The sequence below is a fragment of the Simochromis diagramma genome, unplaced genomic scaffold (genome assembly GCF_900408965.1).
Source record: "Simochromis diagramma unplaced genomic scaffold, fSimDia1.1 OVJJ01000387.1, whole genome shotgun sequence".
NCBI classification, from domain to species: domain Eukaryota; kingdom Metazoa; phylum Chordata; class Actinopteri; order Cichliformes; family Cichlidae; genus Simochromis; species Simochromis diagramma.
The window spans coordinates 7423247-7443072 of NW_024387152.1; the positions used below are offsets into that span (position 1 = coordinate 7423247).

Genomic DNA, 19826 nt, shown 5'->3' on the forward strand with positions numbered 1-19826 from the left:
AGTCTGGTGTAAAAGAACTTGACTGGCCTGCACAGAGTCCTGATCTCAACCCGATAGAAAACCTCTGGGATGAATTAGAGCGGCGACTGTGAGCCAGGCGTTCTCGTCCAACATCAGTGCTTCTGGAAGAATGTTAAAAAATTGCCATAAATAAAGACAGAAGATTTGAAGCTAGTGTAGGTGAATATGGACGGTGGACATCATATTAAACCGTTTGGATTAAGAATGGGATATCACTCAAGTTCATATGTATGTGAAGGCAATACTTTTGGCAATATAGTGTAGCAAATAAATATTTAATTTATCAGTTTGTCAAATATTGCTGTGCCTAGAAATGTTAGTGGTTGAACTGATCTGATCTGTACATAATGAGTCTAAAATGATGATGTACAGTCTTTTGTCATATGCTGAAATACATATTTGTTTCTCAATATTTGTGTGTTTAGTCTGTGCATATGTCTCTTTTCAGCACCATGGTCAGTCTCATTTATTTAACTATGCCATGGACATCCTGAACATGGTATTCACTGGGGTTTTCACTGTAGAGATGATCCTCAAGCTGATTGCCTTCAAGCCCAGAGTAAGTCTCTTCTCTCCTCTCTATGATTTATTTTATTTTCTGTCAAAAATTGTCCTTAATGCAAAAACTTAAGTGTTTAAGCAAATTATATGCAGATCTATTCAAAGACCAATAGTACCTTAACTCTTTCCCACATGTAGATGAACACCTCTCTACCCTTAATGATGAGTTTTAAAACTCCAGTATATGTTAATAAAAATGCAGTTTGAGGACCATTAAATCAGGTTCCAGGTTTTTCCAAGCTGATCCAACTTCTGGAGCACCCCCAGTCATTTTGTTCTGGAAGGAGGCCTCAAATATGACAGACACTGCTCAGTTTAGGAAAGCGATACAAGGGTTACCCCTTTTAGGCATTCAAAAGGGAAAGAGTTTTCCTCTAGATGTCCTTTTTATATTTTATCCCCAAAAAGATCAGTGTTTGAGTTTTTACCTGAAGACACTTTTAAGCCAGCCCTCTTTCTTCCTGTTCCTGTTGCCTCCCATCACGGGCTCTTTGCTCGAATCTCATCCTTCCACTGATTTCTTATCGTCACCCTCCTGTACCCCTCACTGTAACCTCTTATACTTTCCTGCATCACCCTCCTCTCCTGCCTCCCCCCTCTCCTCCTGCTGGCTGTGCATGCTGCCATATTCAGGGCTATGTCGGGGACGCCTGGAACGTCTTCGATGCTCTGGTGGTGATTGGCAGTGTAGTCGACATCATACTCAGCCAGGTAGAAAGACGTCAGTATGTAGAACTCTGTCATTCCCTCTTCCTGCTCTCCAACTGCTACTGCCACTCTCCTTTTTTCCATCCTTCACATCTTTTCTCCTTCCTTACCTTCCTGTCTTAAATTAGTGTTGAATAGTGTCTGCACTTGAAATGATCTTTTAAATCTTTGTCGGGCTCAATGGTTGATAAGCACCACAGGCCAAATATCTGCTAAATAACCTGAAAATCTGCTGTTAGCTTTCGGGGGCAATAAGTGACAACAAACAGCATGTATTCCTTTAAGCCAGCAATAATAAAAGTTGGCACTCTCACAAGCTCAGACAGGAAAACCTTTTCAGCCTCGCTCTGTTATATCAAAGCACAACTTTCTGATGCTCTTTTCTTTCTGTCTTTCACACTTCTTTTTTTACTACTTCTTCCTTTTCTTCCTGGCTTTGTTGTCTCTCTTTCTTCTTTTCTGTGTGTCTTTGTTGCCTGTGCTTGCAGAACTATTTTGCTGATGCATGGAACACGTTTGATGCCTTAATTGTTGTGGGTAGCGTGGTTGACATTGCCATCACTGAGATCAATGTAAGTAATCATTTATCGCACATGTCTTGCTGTGTCTTCCGCTGCAGGAGTGCCTTGCTGTAGCATCAGTGTTACAAATCAAGGGCGCAGCTGTCTTTTTTCAGGCATTAGGAATTATTTTTTGCAGTTTCATAACAGGAAAAGCTGCTGCTTTAAAAAACATGTAATCGACTCAAGCTTTTTAACCCTTACATACTGTTCAGGTCAGATTTAATCTGTTTTTAGGTCATCTGAAGACTGATGACTTTTCCAAAAGTGACCAAAAATAAACAAAAATGAAAATATGTTAAAACTTTATACTGTTGTACAGTACAAACTAAGGCTGTTCTGGGTCAAATTTGACCTGTATCTATTCAAATGAACTTTAGAGCCACCGGTGTGGATCATTTAAGGAAAACTGGCATTTTAGGGAATCTTGAAACTGTAAAGCCCATGTCTTTATGTATTTTTTATGGGACAGTAATGAAAGAGTTCAAGGAAGGGACTGACCTATCAGGAGAATTGTGTTCCCACCACATTTGTCCAGGTTGCTGCAGAGACCTGCTGGTCTTTTAAAATAGTTAAACAGTGTAGGAATGATCATATATGGCGCACTTAAGGAGCAGAGGTCATAAGCGCCTGGAATGTGATAGAATAAACACAAAATAAACAAATTAGAATCCATCTACTCAGAGCTAACTGAGCTTAAACTAACTGAGTGTAGCCGAGATTAAAAGAGCTCAAAAGAGGGCTTTGGGTCTTTTATAAGATTATAAAAGCACTTCAGTTGCCGTTCAGTGAGTATGGGGAAACACGTGTGCGGTCATGTAAACGGATGAAATATGAACAGTATGTAACGGTTTCACCACTTTATTTAGTGACACACATTTGATAATTATTTAGTCAATCCAGAAAAAGGGAGACATTGGTTTTTGTGTCAGCGTACTGTGGTTTGAATGAAAAGAGTGAAAAAGGATCTTTTATTAAATTGGCATTAAAAAAAAAGAATTGATAAAATAGCAAGTTATAAATTCTAATTAGATCTACTAAGATCTTGTTTCTTAATTATATACGTACTTAATCTGTGAATGAATTTGTTATACTGCTGCTCCAAGGCAACTCTTTGTCCTTTTCTGTGGCTCATGTTAACACTGATTTCACGCTCTTTGCCACCTTTTCCATGTCATGATGTGTGTCTGTTTGAATTTTTTTTAATGACTGTTTAAAATAAGACACCTCCTGTAATTGAAATATAGAACTTGGTAGTAATAAACAAAATAAATCCTGCGACAGAAAGCTTGCTCTTTAGTAGAGCAACAGGTATTTGCATTCTTTTTTCCATGAATCTTATTTATGGTGTTACTGCTTAGAATATGTGGCGACAGGCTTACACTGCTGATCTTGTTCTTGTTGGTAAGTTTTGATGCTGTGTTGTTTGTGTTGTTTTTGGTTGTTTTTTTTAAATAAAGTTCCATCTGAGAGCTTTTAATGTATTCGGATGTTGAATGAAGCACAGGTCACTGATGATATGTGATGTTTGCAGCAGCACTTACCTGTGAATGGTTTGGTGCTGGTTCGTATGACTCGGATTAACTTTAGGCTTTTGGTTTCAAGTCGGCAGCCATTCCTGTTGTCAAGGTGATAGTGGAGCCAGGGGTAAGAAGCCCCTCCTCTTTTATTTAAGACCCTCACCCTTCTGTGACCATCCAAAAAAAAAGTCAAAAGCATCAGCATCTTTCTGTTATTACACTTTTTGCTCAGTTACTGCTGAAAATCTTTTTTAAATACCAGAACTGATTGAATCACTTGTAAGGGTTTGTGTTGAACTCTCAGTGTCTGTCACAGTCCCGTTTTGAATCCACCTGGTTTGTTGCATTTTGGCACCAGTTTTCAATCTGCTGATTTTTTTGTCCCGTCTTGGTGCATGGCATGACACGCGGGATTAAAACTGGCCTTTTTGTCCTTCATTCTAGTGTAGCTCTGTGTAGCATTAGCAGTCAGGTTATTTAAAATGAACTGCTCTTGACTTAGCTCTTATGTATTTGCAGATAAAGCTCTCTGTAGTTGTCCACAATTACATGCACATTTAAATTTCCCGTATGTGCAAGTCCTCCAGGTCTGTTAATGGCATGGCGTTTAACACACAAGTTGTTCTGCATGCTTGTTTATTGTCGTCACTGTAAACAGTTTCTAAAGTCCAAAGTGGGAGGCTTTTTCACAAGCATTTAAATTTATTTGGTGTTGCTTGGTAACTAATATGTCCCATACATGACTCTCATAAAGAATGCATGTATGACTGACTGCATGAATGAACGAGTGTTGCATATCTTCATTAGTGTGCTGGAAAATGGAAAATGTTCCTTTTATTTCTTTGTCCCATAATAACTCTTGCCCTCATCCGCTTCAGAACACAGAGGACAGCGCTCGCATCTCCATCACCTTCTTCCGCTTGTTCAGGGTGATGCGATTGGTCAAACTGCTGAGCAGGGGTGAGGGAATCAGGACTCTCCTGTGGACCTTCATCAAGTCCTTCCAGGTGAGACTGTAGCAGAGAGAAGGGACTCACCAAAGACCCCATGATACAATATTATCACAGTATGTTATTATTGCCATTTTAAACATGCTGAGTTAATGCAGCAACATTTATTTGGATATACTATGATTTATCACCTTTGTTTTCCAACTACAAATCATTTCCCCTAAGGTAAACCAGTATCTGTATTATCTAATGAGATAAAGTTCTCAGTCTGTTCCACTCACTTAACCATTTTTTATTAAGGAGACAGACTGAACTGAAAACATATATTAACCTATTATAATGTATTATCAGTATAATAAATATACTCACCTCTTTTGTCCCATCAAGTAAAAAATTCCAAAATAAGTTCATATGTTTGACTTAAATGTATATGATGTTTTTCTTCTTTATTTGTCCAATTCCTTGATCTTTGTCTTACCAAAACACCATAACACTGCACATTCCTTCAGAGTGCTCTCAGTCTTTTGATTTGCAACGTAAACTGTGGTGTATGGTGCTAATTCTCGGAGAAATATATTTTCCACCACAGTAAATAACTAACACTGCTTAGGGTTGTGATGAAAACCAAACCAACCAGAAGTAGAAGTATGTTGAAATGAGCTTGCAGCAGGCACACTCAAAAAACTGATAGGGGCATGTTTTGTTGCGTAGAATACCAACATAAAATAGAAGCAGTTATGACTTGACACTGCTCAAGTTAAACTGCAGATTTCACAGCGTCCAAGTTCTTTTTTTCCCTCCCTCAGGCTCTTCCCTATGTCGCACTCCTGATAGCCATGCTGTTCTTCATCTACGCTGTAATTGGAATGCAGGTAATTTGTTAGGAAATGGTATCATTACATGAAACGGTGGGACCTGTTAGACACCCTGCACAATATGTATGTCTTTCTTTGAGAGAATCTAAGCATTAATGGGATATTTCTTCTCTTTTTTAGGTGTTTGGGAAAATAGCAATGGTAGATGGGACACAAATCAACCGCAACAACAACTTTCAAACTTTTCCCCAAGCTGTCTTGATGCTGTTCAGGTCAGTATGTATTTGTACATAATAAATGTATCTTTATTTTTTATGTACGGCTGCAGCTGTGTTGACGTTGTTCCTCGTTCACTGTTAGGTGTGCTACAGGCGAGGCCTGGCAGGAGATCATGCTAGCCTGCATGCCAGGCAAGCTGTGTGATTCAGAGTCAGACTACAACCCTGGGGAGGAGAGGACCTGTGGCAGTGGCTTTGCCATTATCTACTTCATCAGCTTCTACATGCTCTGTGCTTTCCTGGTAAGCTTCAGCCATCTGACTGTGTTCAAAGTGACTAATTTTTACACGCAGACCTGAGTTTTCACTGTCCCGTGCACAGTTTCTGTTACAAAAAATGTTGCTTGTTTTTTTTCTTTCAGATCATAAACCTTTTTGTTGCTGTCATCATGGATAATTTTGACTATCTGACCCGTGATTGGTCCATTCTCGGGCCGCACCACTTGGACGAGTTTAAAAGGATCTGGTCAGAATACGACCCAGAAGCAAAGTTAGTACTTGGAACCAGTTGTGAAGAGTAGTCTGAAGCATTTTCTCTTGTTATTTATCTCTTAAATGGTACACTATACTAGTGTTAAAAACGACTCCATTAAATATGATAGCGATTTTTTTATAATTGTAAATTCTCTAAAGTGTACATACTTATTAGGACCTGTGGCTGTAGTGGAGACTGCTTGCTTGGTGTGATGCGTTTAATCTGAATGTGCTGTCAGGGGCAGGATAAAGCATCTCGATGTAGTTACTCTACTGAGGAGGATCCAACCCCCGCTGGGCTTTGGGAAACTTTGCCCTCACAGAGTGGCCTGTAAGGTGGGTTTCCACAACTTTCCATACAATAGCAATGAAGATAATGCACTGCACTGCCATTCTTTTACTGTATCACCTAAAATACGTTGCAGCTTTTGTACATCTCACTCATTAAACTTGCAGTTTTCACATTACTAATTTAACATTAGGCGCCTCAGTGTTAATCTGTGTTTTGGATTATTTTACAGCGTCTGGTGGCAATGAACATGCCCCTGAACAGTGATGGAACTGTAATGTTTAATGCCACCCTGTTTGCTTTGGTCCGCACTGCTCTCAAGATTAAGACTGAAGGTGAGTGTGCACCTTTAGCCGCTTTTGGATCTGCAGAATTATTGTTTGCTTTCTTATAGATTGGTTTAGCATTTTAGAGCTGTCTGCCATGTTGTGTAGTATGCAGTTGATTGCCTTTTAAGCGTTATGACATTTTGACTTTTTAAGTAGGAGGACTAAGAGGTGAGGCTAATGGGATCAGTGACCTGTTGTATGTGCAGCAGCTTAAGATTACAGCCCAGAGAAACCACTGCAGCACAGTGAAGTTAATAGGAGACAGATTTAAATGCACTGGGAATCAAGTCTTACATTGAAATCAGCATTAAATAAGGAAAAAACACATTTCAGTTGAATATTTAATGAATAAAGTAAGTGGGCACTTAAAGCTTCACACAGGCATATACTATTTAACTGAGCAGTTGAAAAGTATGTCACTCTGAGTTGAACCACTTTTATTTTTGTCACCCAAACTCAGTTGTTCCTTCCAGAATTAACACAAGAGGGCGCTATAGATCATATTTAAGTAGTAGTTCCTCCTGCAGTCCACTGCATAACCAACATGGCCCTTTAATTAAAAAAAGGTAACTTAGCACCAAAGTAAAGCATAATCATTAATTACAACTCATGATGGTAAGAAATGTTTTGACGTATGTTGTGACTGTGTGTGAAAAGCAGACTTCGTACTCTTACTTATTTTTAACCTTGGTTGCACTTTTCAAAGGGAACCTGGAGCAAGCCAATGAGGAGCTTAGAGCTGTGATCAAGAAGATCTGGAAGAGGACCAGTATGAAGCTACTGGACCAAGTGGTGCCTCCTGCAGGCGGTCAGTGGTCGTTGTACACAAGTGCACAGGGACAAAACCGCTTTCGTTGCTTTCGTCAAGTGACAGTCTCTCTCATGTGTCTGTTCCATTCTCTTGCTCACATGATAAAAATAATTTTACAGATGGATTCTTATATGTATATATATCTTTTTTTTATATTTCCAAACAATAATAGTGGAAGCCTAAGCATGCCAAGTACGTCTGAAGCCAAAATAATTTTAAAGTCAACAAAAGAATCAAGACGGGTTCCTCGCCTTGTGATGTAGATCAGTAGGTGTAAAGGACAAGGTGAAGTACAGATAAGAATAAGCTTTATGAAACAGAAAACAGGAGGTGAAGAAGAACCCACAGGAAGCCTTTATCATCCTGTTTTTGCCTTTCTGAAACTGCAAGACCAGCTGTTTTACTACAACAAAACTTTTAATTTGTTGTGAAGTTAAGCTTATGTATTTCACAGAAACTCACCTTATTCCTTTCAGTTGAAAAGTGTCACTGTTAACCACAATGATGTGTTTCATATGTTTAAAGATAACTCAAACAGCATCTTCTCATAAAGTAGTCAGTTTGTTGGAGAGTCAGTTTTATAATCTAAGTGAGAGGCTTTCACATTGTTGTGCTAGCGTAGCAGCTCCATCTTTTCTATGCTTGTACTGCATGTCTTTGTGTGCATTAGCTCGCTAACCGCTCTCTTTTCTTTTTCGCCAAGCCTCTCTGTTCTACAGCTTCCTTTGTTTTCAGTCACTGGCCTTCCTTTCTTCTCTTTCTGCCGTCCTGAGCTCTTTGGAGCAGTTCTGTTTTAGTCTGGTGGCATGAAGCTACTGATACCTCACTTACTTCATCGGGCTCTGTCCAGAAAGGGAATCCACATGTGGGCATAGTTATGATCCCTTTACACCAGGATGCTTTTGTTCTTAAGAAAAACAAAAAGAGTCAGGGATTATTGGTTTTGAGATGTTGCTCACACGTGTAAAATCAGTTCATTCGTTTTCAGCAAACTAATACTTGAATTAAGGCAAGGAGTTCCTTAAAAACGCGAATCGTAAAAATCCCCAAATGCGATTTTTCTGGGGGAAAAAATCTTACTTAATTGTTAAGTAAGATTTCATCCTTCCTGTCGAGGAGTTAGATGTTTTTGAAAATGAAATTGGTGAGGCTATGTATTTACTAAACTACAAGAAATTAGCAATTTCGAATGATCCAGTCATTCTTTTCTGCTTATCCAATCAGGCTCGTGGGGAGCCTGGAGCCTATCCCAGCTATCCCAGGTAGAGGCAGGGTCACCACTCTGTCACACAGACATTACCAGATTTACTCAGATCATCAGTTTCTGATTTTAAAATACAGATGAGCACTTTAAAATACCTTTTTTTGGCTCTATATCTTTGGTCCTTTCTGAACAGAGCCCTGTGTAGCTTGACTCTGGCTGTGTCGTGTGTGTAGAGAAACGAGTCTGATACCTAAAGATGGATCATAACCACATAAAGGTCACCGCTCTCTTTGGACTCCTGGAGGGAATATTGGCCACAACATTTGTCACGTTTACTCAGTTCCCCTCCAGTTAAAATGGGTTATGGAGAGGTGGTGACAAACCGAGAGAAAACCACTTGTTTCTTGCACACAGTGATTCAGCTGGCTTTTTTTTGTTATTGTCCAGCATCTCTCCCCGTTCTGCTTCAGCAGCGACTTATCTGAGAGAATTAGAGCCAAGCCCAATAAGCCTCCCTGCATGGCAGATAGTGTGCACTGTCATCGCTTCCCTTCTGGCTAAACTAAGTTTATGTTTTGTGTCTTGATAGAAGATCTGTAGAGCTTACCCTTGCTTCTATAAACCTTTTACTCTGCTGTTTTCTTGCATGCGCTTCTTGCTACAGATCATATCATTGGTCTAACACATAAAACACTTCTGCTTGTCTGTCTCTGAAATCATAGATGCTTAAATTTTAGTTAAGTCTGCAGTCACTGTACAATATGTGCAGGCATAAATGCTTCGGTTTATTTGAATTGATAATAAACATGCGTCTGCGTCCTTTTTTTTTTTTTTTTTAGAAACCTGTTATATAAACTTCATTTTTGAAGATTGTGCTTCACTTTTTTGAGCGAGGTTTTTGTGTATTTGTGGTTTTTTGTATGTTGCAAGAGTCTTTCATAATTTCGTGCATTTTAGAAATGAAGCAAGATGCAAGCTGCAAGCTTAAATGTTATCAGTCATCAAGATTAATCTTGCTGTACATGATTTTCTGGGAGTAAACGTCTTTTGCAGAGGTAGACAGTCAGATACTCAGCTATTATTAACAGTTCTGAGTTTATATCTTTATTTCTTTGTTTACTATGAATCTGACAGTACTTAGTAATAGGCCTGAGAAAAGACATATTTTTCATGTGCTCAAAAAATGTGCTCATGCATGCAGCAGTTGTTAACCTCTTGGAGCTTCTTAGGCAGAAAGGTCAGTGTCCTGGTTAAGCATTGAGGATTTATGGCATTTTGGGATTATCGGTCAGTACTCTTTTGGCATTTGGAATAAAGCTAAAATATTTGGTTTCATTTCCAAGATGTTGTCTCTTTTCCCAACATGCTGCAGTAGTGGTGCTTCATGATTGTGATTTTTTTTTAGTTGTGAGGACACATTAAATGTTCTCTGAACTGGTGACATAGCAGCAGTAGGAGTAACTGGCTGAGTATTTTGAATCTTGAGTGCATGGATATGAGCTGATTTTCGGTGTTGAGGTGTTTTGGTGTTGACCTGGGAGGCTTTGGTGTGTCTGCTCACTCAGATGACGAGGTAACAGTGGGGAAGTTCTATGCCACCTTCCTGATACAGGACTACTTCAGAAAGTTCAAGAGGCGCAAGGAGCAAGGTCTTGTGGGAAGGCGCTCATGGGAGAGGCTGAATACCACCTTGGCTCTACAGGTGAGGAAAGTGCAACGTTTCAGTCAGTCAATTCAGGGCACAGTGAGTAATTTATGGAGTCTAAGTGAGCAGTTCATCCAAATGAATTAAGGTGAGCACTATCAAACTGTCAGTTTTGACTCATTTTTGCAATAAAAGCCTTTCTTTGTGCTCATCACATTACGGGCACATGAATAAACAATAATCACTACCTACTACAAGTCACTGAGTCAGGTGTTCTGTGGAACTTTCCAATGAGACCTTTGGCAACATATCATAATCAGGAGTGGGGGAATCACGTGGGAAATCTGGAAAAACCAAACCCTGTTTGCACACAGTGTGTTAACAAAAGAAGAGAAAGCATGTCTATTATGATGTGGGTGCAGTGGCTCTTGCCTTTCTTCCCGTCTTTTGCAAACATCAGTCAAATCTGAAAAACTCTAAAAGATTGATGACAATCTTTAAACAGATGTTTTGTTCATTTGTTCAGGAAGATTTATTTTCATGCATGAGAACATCGAAATGTTTGTTAACAACAATACTAATGAGGTTTGCTTTGACACACGTCCTTTTTGCAGGCTGGCTTGCGTACGCTGCATGACATTGGACCAGAAATCCGTCGTGCCATATCGTGTGACCTCCAGGAGGAAGGACTAGTAGATGAAAATGCAGAGGAAGAGGAGGAAATCTACAGAGTAAGATTTCCAGAGAAATTCCCCTGATGTGCACAGGAGTGTGTTAATGCGATTCCTACGAATGTCCTTTGTTGTTTTTGTTCTTAATGCCACTTAACTCTGTGACTGATATGCTTCCAACACATCTCAATAAGTCACTCACTTCATTGCATTGAATTTTCCAGGAAATCTGAGAATGGATATTTTGTTAATACTGTCACTGGTTCTCTCTGGTAGAAAAGAGTATGTTCTGAGTTTAGTTTCATTTATTAAGCAGTCATATTTAGTCTTCATTTCTGGTGTCTCCGTGCAGCGTAATGGCAGCCTTTTTGGGAACCATGTCAACCACATAGGTGGGGATCAGCAAGGCTCTTCTCACCCCACCACCGTCACACAGCGGCCACTACAGATCCTGCCCTTCTCCAGCGCTGCCTCGACCGAGCCCCCGCAAATCGTCAGGAGAGCCAGCAGTAACGATAGAGAAGGAGAGACAGAACTGAACTCTTCACCAATCCTGTGCAATCAACTTCATCACACCACTCATTACCCTCACTGTAATTCCACTTGTGTTCAGTCGCCAATACCTTCCAATGCCAACCTCAACAATGCCAATGTGCCCTCACTTCTCTCCATGACCATTGCGAGGCAGCAGAAGTGTTTAATACGGACTCGCCCGTCCTCCACCAGAAACGCATCATCAACAACTACTTACAGCAAAGGACTGCAAGGCAAGCCCTGGAAGTCGCACTCCACAAGGTTGGTTGAAGGACACATAAGTGCAGTGTTAAAATCCACAGTAGCTATGCACATTTGTTGCATGGTCCTTTTCTTTGTGTAGAATAAAGCACCCGTTTTGAAGTGGGTTTAATAAACACACTGCAATGTGGAGAGAAACATCCCAGCCAAGGATCATCTCTGCCGCCCTCACATCTTATATATACACACACAGACAAAGACCTTCCACAACTCTTACATGCTGGCCCATCTCATGGGGGATGAGGGCTATACCCTCAGGCACATCCATAAAGCCTTGTCACTTACAGAGAGAATCATGACCCTATTTTCTGTCACCTTAAGATTTACATTCCTGATAAGCAGAAGGAGTTTCACTATCTATTTAACATCTCCCATGAACTTACAATGGCCTCACTGTGTGCGCATATATGTGTGATAGAGCATAAGGCCCATTTGTAGTGCACATGCATACAACTAAGTAAAAAAGCGATATGGTTAAAATATTTGTATTTAATACATGAATAAATAAATCTGCCAGTACAACTGTTTACACTTACACTAACAAAGTATGTTAATGACTTTTTCCCCTGACATTTCAGAAGTTTGGTCTGGCAGTGCACTGTATGATATAATGTATATCATTACATTATAGTTCACTGCATTAAAAAGATCTCAGTTTTGTAGTGTTTTATCAGTATGTATTTAACAAATGATTGCTTTTATAGATTCATTCATCTGCATGTTCTACACATATTCTCGGTTACATTGAGTCCTATGAAAAACTAAGTGCACCCCTTTATTCAGTGGCTTGTAGAACCACCTTTAACTGTGCTAACTTGAACAGTTGTTTTCTTTATGTCTTTATCGCTCACATCATTGTGGAGGAATTTTGACCAACTCTTCTTTACTACATTATTTCAGATCATTGACGTTTGCAGTAGGGGTGCAACGATATTCGTATCGATATTGAACCGTTCGATACAGTGCTTTCGGTTCGGTACGCATATGTATCGAACAATACAACATTTGTAATTTATTTTATCAATTTTCCTTCTGACGATGCTGTCTGTGTTGAGCGCTCAGTGAATCTGTGTTCGACTACTCCGCCTAGGCTGCACTGTCAAGCGCAGATCCACTGAGCGCTCAACACAGACAGCATAGTCAGAAGGAAGAGCGCAGGGCAAGCTAGCGAGACAGAAGTTAAGCTCTACTTGCAACATTCAGATCTGGCGTTTGGAATTATTTTGGTTTTCATGTGAAGTATGACCCTGAAGGTAAGCGAGTCATGGACTAAAGTAAAACAGTATGTTGGATGTGCCATGCAATGCTCAATTACATTGGTGTGAACTAGTGTGTTAGCGCAGTTAGCTCGTTAACGTGTTTTGCCGTCTAGCCCCATGCACGGAGCGATCGGCGGTAGCTCGTTAACGGAGATTTGCCGTGTTGTGGCGTTAAGGTCATTTCAACGAGATTAACCTGAAAGCACTAGTAGGAACACAACGAATATGACTGCACATTTACGCCGACATCATCCTAGTGCAAAGACAAGTGGAAGCAGACAAAAAAAAGCAAGCATGCTACTAACTTTAGCCGAGTCATTTAGACAGCTGTTAGCACATGATTCTCCTTATGCTGCTGAGAATATAGCCCAGAAGAAGCGGATAGTATAGCTTTTATTTTGGAAAGAGCCATTTCTCTGTAATAAACTCTCTTTTCCAAAGATGAGTGATTCCTCAATCAGATACAGGGCTTGCAATATCGCTAGCCCGACGTCCCGGAGCTAGCGATTTTTTCAGTCGGGCTGCCAAAATCTATCTCTTCCCTGCCCGTCGGGCTATTGTAGGAAAAATATATGTCAATGCTTTTGCATTCTTTCAGAAATGTAGCTGGGTAATTATGTCATTGGCATCGGTGAGCCACTGTCAATATGTGACATATTGAAGTCGCGTTTGAATTTGCGCTTGTTTTTTGCTTTCACTTTGCAATCGTGCGAACTGTGTATAGAGAGCGACAGCACTGATCTGTGAGTGATGATAATTTGTGCACCAATTCCTCTGACATCGTCTTATTAATCGTTAGCTTACTATGCAAACATGACAAGTGAAATCTCCCGCAGCAAGCTTAAACATGTGAGAGGTTGATCGCGCAGAGAATCGCTGAGCTTATGTGAGTGAGCGTGTAAAAGCATTTCAGTTCTGCTGAGCCAAATAAGACAGGTCAGGGTGAAGAAGTGACAGCCAAAGAAAAGCTTACCACAAAACGGAGAAGTTATGACAAATCAGACTATAAGGCAAAAAGAAAGTGCAGCTTTATGGTTTCATGGACAAAAGTTGCAGGTATTCATTTATGCGCCGCTTTCCAAAGGTCCCATTTAAATTGTCTTGAGGGCTGGGCTCTGCAAACTCTGTAGATTTCCTGCTGTGCCTGGGATCGTTGTCCTGTTGCACGTCCCAATTCGGGTTAAGCATTAGCTGTCAGAAAGACGGCCTCACATTTGACTACTACTACTACTTACTTTGGTATACAGAGGAGTTCATGATCAACTCAATGACTGTGAGGGGTCTTGGTCCTGTGGCTGCAGAACAAGGACACATCATCATCCTTCCACTAACGTACTGGTATGAGGTGTTTGTGCATTATACAGTGGGGCAAAAAAGTTTTTAGTCAGCCACCGATTGTGCAAGTTCCCCCACTTAAAATGATGACAGAGGTCAGTAATTTGCACCAGAGGTACACTTCAACTGTGAGAGACAGAATGTGAAAAAAAAAATCCATGAATTCACATGGTAGGATTTGTAAAGAATTTATTCGTAAATCAGGGTGGAAAATAAGTATTTGGTCAATAACAAAAATACAACTCAATACTTTGTAACATAACCTTTGTTGGCAATAACAGAGGTCAAACGTTTACTATAGGTCTTTACCAGGTTTGCACATACAGTAGCTGGTATTTTGGCCCATTCCTCCATGCAGATCTTCTCGAGAGCAGTGATGTTTTGGGGCTGTCGCCGAGCAACACGGACTTTCGACTCCCGCCACAGATTTTCTATGGGGTTGAGGTCTGGAGACTGGCTAGGCCACTCCAGGACTTTCAAATGCTTCTTACAGAGCCACTCCTTTGTTGCCCGGGCGGTGTGTTTTGGATCATTGTCATGTTGGAAGACCCAGCCTCGTTTCATCTTCAAAGTTCTCACTGATGGAAGGAGGTTTTGGCTCAAAATCTCACGATACATGGCCCCATTCATTCTGTCCTTAACACGGATCAGTCGTCCTGTCCCCTTGGCAGAAAAACAGCCCCATAGCATGATGTTCCCACCCCCATGCTTCACAGTAGGTATGGTGTTCTTGGGATGCAACTCAGTATTCTTCTTCCTCCAAACACGACGAGTTGAGTTTATACCAAAAAGTTCTACTTTGGTTTCATCTGACCACATGACATTCTCCCAATCCTCTGCTGTATCATCCATGTGCTCTCTGGCAAACTTCAGACGGGCCTGGACATGCACTGGCTTCAGCAGCGGAACACGTCTGGCACTGCGGGATTTGATTCCCTGCCGTTGTAGTGTGTTACTGATGGTGACCTTTGTTACTTTGGTCCCAGCTCTCTGCAGGTCATTCACCAGGTCCCCCCGTGTGGTTCTGGGATCTTTGCTCACCGTTCTCATGATCATTTTGACCCCACGGGATGAGATCTTGCGTGGAGCCCCAGATTGAGAGAGATTATCAGTGGTCTTGTATGTCTTCCATTTTCTGATGATTGCTCCCACAGTTGATTTTTTCACACCAAGCTTCTTGCCTATTGTAGATTCACTCTTCCCAGTCTGGTGCAGGTCTACAATACTTTTCCTGGTGTCCTTCGAAAGCTCTTTGGTCTTGGCCATGGCGGAGTTTGGAGTCTGACTGTTTGAGGCTGTGGACAGGTGTCTTTTATACAGATGATGAGTTCAAACAGGTGCCATTCATACAGGTAACGAGTGGGGGACAGAAAAGCTTCTTACAGAAGACGTTACAGGTCTGTGAGAGCCAGAGATTTTCCTTGTTTGAGGTGACCAAATACTTATTTTCCACCCTAATTTACGAATAAATTCTTTACAAATCCTACCATGTGGATTCATGGATTTTTTTTTTCACATTCTGTCTCTCACAGTTGAAGTGTACCTCTGGTGCAAATTACTGACCTCTGTCATCATTTTAAGTGGGGGAACTTGCACAATCGGTGGCTGACTAAATACTTTTTTGCCCCACTGTAGCCAAACTTCTCTATTTTGGTCTCACATGTCCAAAGGGCATTGTTGCAGAAGTCTTGCATTTTTTCAGAGGAAATTTTGCAAACCTAAACCATGCTGCCATCTTTTTTTGAGAGAGAAAAGGGTTTCCTCTGGCAGCCTTTCTAAACAAGCCAACTTTCTTCAGTCTTCTTCTAAATGTGCTGTCATGAACTTTAAAAAAAACATGCTAACTGAGGCTGTCGGGTCTGACATATTGCACCTGGGTTTGTTGCAGTTCCTAAGAATCCACAGTTTGAGTGTTCGGTGGTGTTCATTCTTGGAAAAACCGTGGCATCGTGTGACCTCATTTCTTATCTGTAATTTGTGGATTATTTATAGATCTTGTTTTCTAGCAGGAGCGAAAAACCGACAAGACCATTTAAGCATTTCAGCTTGTATCCTCTTTTCATTTGTCATTGCATGAACCCCCCCTCCCCTCCCCGTCCTGGTTTCTGCTTCCAACAAATCCCGTCTGTCTGCCTGATCCATCTCCTCTTCCTGTCCCTGGAGCAGGACACGCTACTATGAGGCCTATATTAGGTATGTACATGATGTTAATGCTCACAGAGCTTCAAAGCATATTGGTTTTGTGTACGATTGTCACAAAACATGTGAAAGCTTCTGACCTTTTAATCCAAAAAATGATAAATGGGCCAGTTTATACAGTATATATGTGGTGACTGGTTGAATTAGCAGTCTATGGAAAAGCAACTCTATGACAATAAGGATTATTACTATTTGTACAAACCCACTTTCAAAGAGTTTTGACATTTTTGCAATGATTTGCAAATTCATATATAAATCTTTTATTCACAGCAGAGCATATTAAATATATCTAGTGTTTAAACTTAGACATTTGACTATTTTGTAAAAAAATATTAGCTTGTTTTAAAGTTGATGGCAGCAACACGTCTAAAAAAAGTTGGGACAGGGGGAACAAAAGACTGGAAAAGTTAGTGGTATTAAAAAGAGGATCATAGAGAGGCAACATTTCTCAGAGGTAAAGATGGGAAATATGCAAATAAACTGTAAGTATATGTCACTGTCAGTTGCAGCATAAGATGTGTAACAATTTCAGAATATTCTTCCTCAAATTTGTGAAGATTTTAAATAGATCTTCATCTAAATAAGATCATCAAAAGATTGAAAGAATCTGGAGTGGAACAAGAGTAAAAATCGGTACTGCAGGCCGTTAATCTTCAGGCCCTCAGTCAATACTGCATTAAAAACAACATTGTCTTTAGTGCCATCCATAAATGCAGATTAAAGCTGTAGAGTCTGTGTTTCCACAGGCCCCGCTAGTTTAGAGACTTATTCCTCATGAAGAACAAAACCAAGACAGAACATCTTCAACCGGTCTTTTACTCGCTAACGAGGAAAGGTTTGGTCAGAACCAGCCTCCTCCCAGAACTTCGAGAGGCTCGAGAGGGGGTCAGACAAAGGAATGTCCTTGATCCTATAGTTTGAACTGAGCCTTTACAAATTTAAGAAAAACAATGACAACATTCAACAATCTGACTTAACAAAAGCTCTACCATACAAAGAAGAAGCCATGATCTAAACATGCTGTCATCTCTGGGCCAAAACTCAGCGAAAATGGAAGTCAGACAAACTGAACTGTGAAATTCTTTCTGGAAAACTTGAACACTGGACTAAAGATGGTGTGGACAACTTGTTGTTATCAGTGCTCAAGCTCTACAGCTCTGTGGGTGGCATTAGCACCTGTGGAATTGGCACCTTGCAAATGCACTATTATTGCTGAGAGGTACTACAGTTTTAGAGCAGCACGTGCTCCCATCCAGAACACCTGTTTTTCTGATACAGAAAAACTTCTCCTAAGAGTCAAGTAATTGGACTTTTCAGTTCTCAGATGTTTGTGGACTGTTAATTAAAGTGGAAGGGATGCTACACAGTGGTGAAAATGGCCCTATCCAAATTTTTCTGTGCTTTTTCTGTGCTGTCATCAAATTCAAAATGACCTTTTTGTTTTTGAATTGAAAGTAAATATTGTAACACATTTGATGTGTTTTCTGTGTTCTATTTAATTTTAAAAAGGAGTCAAGTTTTTATGTTTGCAAATCACCGAATTCAGCTTTTACCTATATTCTATACAGCATCCCAACTTTTTTAGAATGCAGATGCAATAATCTGAAGAAAACAGATGATAATGGTTAATCCAATCCAGCGACATCAGTATGATTTACTGTGTCTTTGCTGTTTGGATGCCAGGTCAGAGAGCAGCGGAGCACTTTATCCCACCATTCGTCGAGAGGAGAGGGGCAATGGGGACAGCGATGAAGAGAGAGGCTCAGGCGAGTACTTCAGTGGGGAGGAATTTCATGGAGATGACATCATGCTCACAAAGGAAAGGTAATTCTGGAAAAGAAAAGTCGGTTTAATCTAATCTGAGGAAAGCGTGAGATAAAATTGACACACCAGCTACATAAATGCAGCCGTGGTTTTACTACTGTGTACCGGTGACTTCACAGAAGTATTTTCTTTCCACTGAGTTCAGTGGAAGTTCAGCTGTTTTATATCTAGATTGAGCACTTGTGGTTTATGCTGGTGGTTAATGTCACCAGTCTATTACTTTTCTGTGTAACTTTTTTTCCACTGTTTGCGTCCCGTGACTTACTTTCTTTCCACTGTTTGCGTCCCGTGACATCATAGTTACAGATAAAGTTCATTTTCAAAGTCTTTATCTTTTTGTGTCAAAGGTTGTCCAACAATGAATGCCATGATGATGCAGAGGGAGATTTTGACCTCGTTTCCAGGGGTGACTGCCAGTCTGAAAGTTACTGTGACGATGATCAACGGCCAATCTACCAGGACAGCAGGGCATCACCCAGGAAATGGTTTTTACCCTCACCTCAAGGTGAACTGATACTTTTTTGTTTTTGTCACTACACCTGTGAAATTTAATAAAGGATCATTTTACTTGTTGTTTGCAAGAAATTTCTCAAGTCAGATGTTTATTAGCTGATTCAGGCAAATTGATCTCACATCTGTGAACTATGCAGAACTTACTAGTTTGTACCATTCATTTTGAATCAGTACTGTCATTGCATGGTACACTACTGTATGTAAATTATTGTTAAACGGCTAGGGTGTCATCTAGCTATGTTTTTAAATGGGTGAGGTTCATAGAGAAATTACCTTGTTGTTGAAAGAAAAGAACTTTTTTTTTTTTACTCATCCAATATAACATGAATTGATGAGAACTGTTGTAAATTAATGGATAACAGAATAAGAGTCTGACTGATGTAGGATTTTAAAAATAGATAAAAAATATTTGGTGAGTAAAATTTGAATATATAGAGGCTAAAAATGATTTTCTTTAGGGCACAAAAAACATAAACAGATTTGAATAACATTTATTATTTTTGGTGATTTATCACTCCTTATTAACTCATTCACTGCCAGCCATTTTCAAATCAGGTAACTCCCCACTGCCAGGGTTTTTGAGCATTTTTACTCATTTTTGAAGAGCCACAGAAAATTGTGTGTTATGATCATATAAACGCTGAACCTACCAAAATGAAGAACAGACTCTCTTCTTTCATCCAAAAAAAAAAGCTTGTTTCTACCATTTTCCATTCTTTAGTAATCAGCTGTAGAAGAGAGGTGGGTTCCACCAAAAATGCCTGTTTTGACCAAAAAAAGGGAGAAAACGAGCTTTTTGTGAAAAATACATTTCAAGCAGAAAAGTGCCTTTGACACTAATATTTCTTCCTTTGTGACACCTCTAACATATAAAATAGTTTTTCACTTCTATAAAACAGAAATAACACTGAGAAAGGTTATGTTTTATCAAAACAATTTATTTACAAATATATGAAAAAATAAAATGTACATAGTGAAACATTTATTCACAATGAATAATTCACTTTTGTGTGGTAATCATTATAACACTTTCCGGGATGCAAGGGCACACAACAAGACTTGCACC

The 19826-nt window shown here is 40.0% G+C and overlaps 1 protein-coding gene and 1 long non-coding RNA gene across 12 annotated transcripts in view; one reads left to right on the forward strand and one right to left on the reverse strand.

Annotated features, from left to right (window-relative positions):
- The window catches only part of cacna1db (calcium channel, voltage-dependent, L type, alpha 1D subunit, b), a 99712-nt gene that overhangs the window by 70254 nt on the left and 9632 nt on the right, over positions 1 to 19826 (forward strand). For 5 of the 11 annotated variants that reach the window (XM_040047544.1, XM_040047545.1, XM_040047546.1 and 2 more), the window contains 16 exons: positions 470 to 580; positions 1779 to 1862; positions 4249 to 4377; positions 5127 to 5192; positions 5316 to 5407; positions 5496 to 5655; positions 5775 to 5902; positions 6126 to 6222; positions 6408 to 6510; positions 7211 to 7312; positions 10085 to 10221; positions 10779 to 10895; positions 11188 to 11630; positions 16391 to 16417; positions 18107 to 18247; positions 18595 to 18752. In XM_040047544.1, the coding sequence (XP_039903478.1) occupies positions 470 to 580; positions 1779 to 1862; positions 4249 to 4377; positions 5127 to 5192; positions 5316 to 5407; positions 5496 to 5655; positions 5775 to 5902; positions 6126 to 6222; positions 6408 to 6510; positions 7211 to 7312; positions 10085 to 10221; positions 10779 to 10895; positions 11188 to 11630; positions 16391 to 16417; positions 18107 to 18247; positions 18595 to 18752 (2095 nt within the window). Of the gene's footprint in view, positions 1 to 469; positions 581 to 1215; positions 1294 to 1778; positions 1863 to 3455; positions 3498 to 4248; positions 4378 to 5126; positions 5193 to 5315; positions 5408 to 5495; positions 5656 to 5774; positions 5903 to 6125; positions 6223 to 6407; positions 6511 to 7210; positions 7313 to 10084; positions 10222 to 10778; positions 10896 to 11187; positions 11631 to 16390; positions 16418 to 18106; positions 18248 to 18594; positions 18753 to 19826 lie in introns of all 11 variants that reach the window. The other 6 variants (XM_040047540.1, XM_040047542.1, XM_040047549.1 and 3 more) reach the window with 4 other exon arrangements.
- Positions 10629 to 19600, reverse strand: LOC120743741. The gene is made up of 3 exons (XR_005698259.1): positions 19276 to 19600; positions 16181 to 16187; positions 10629 to 10640 (listed from the first exon to the last, which is right to left on the reverse strand). It is a non-coding gene; the product is annotated as an uncharacterized LOC120743741 (long non-coding RNA).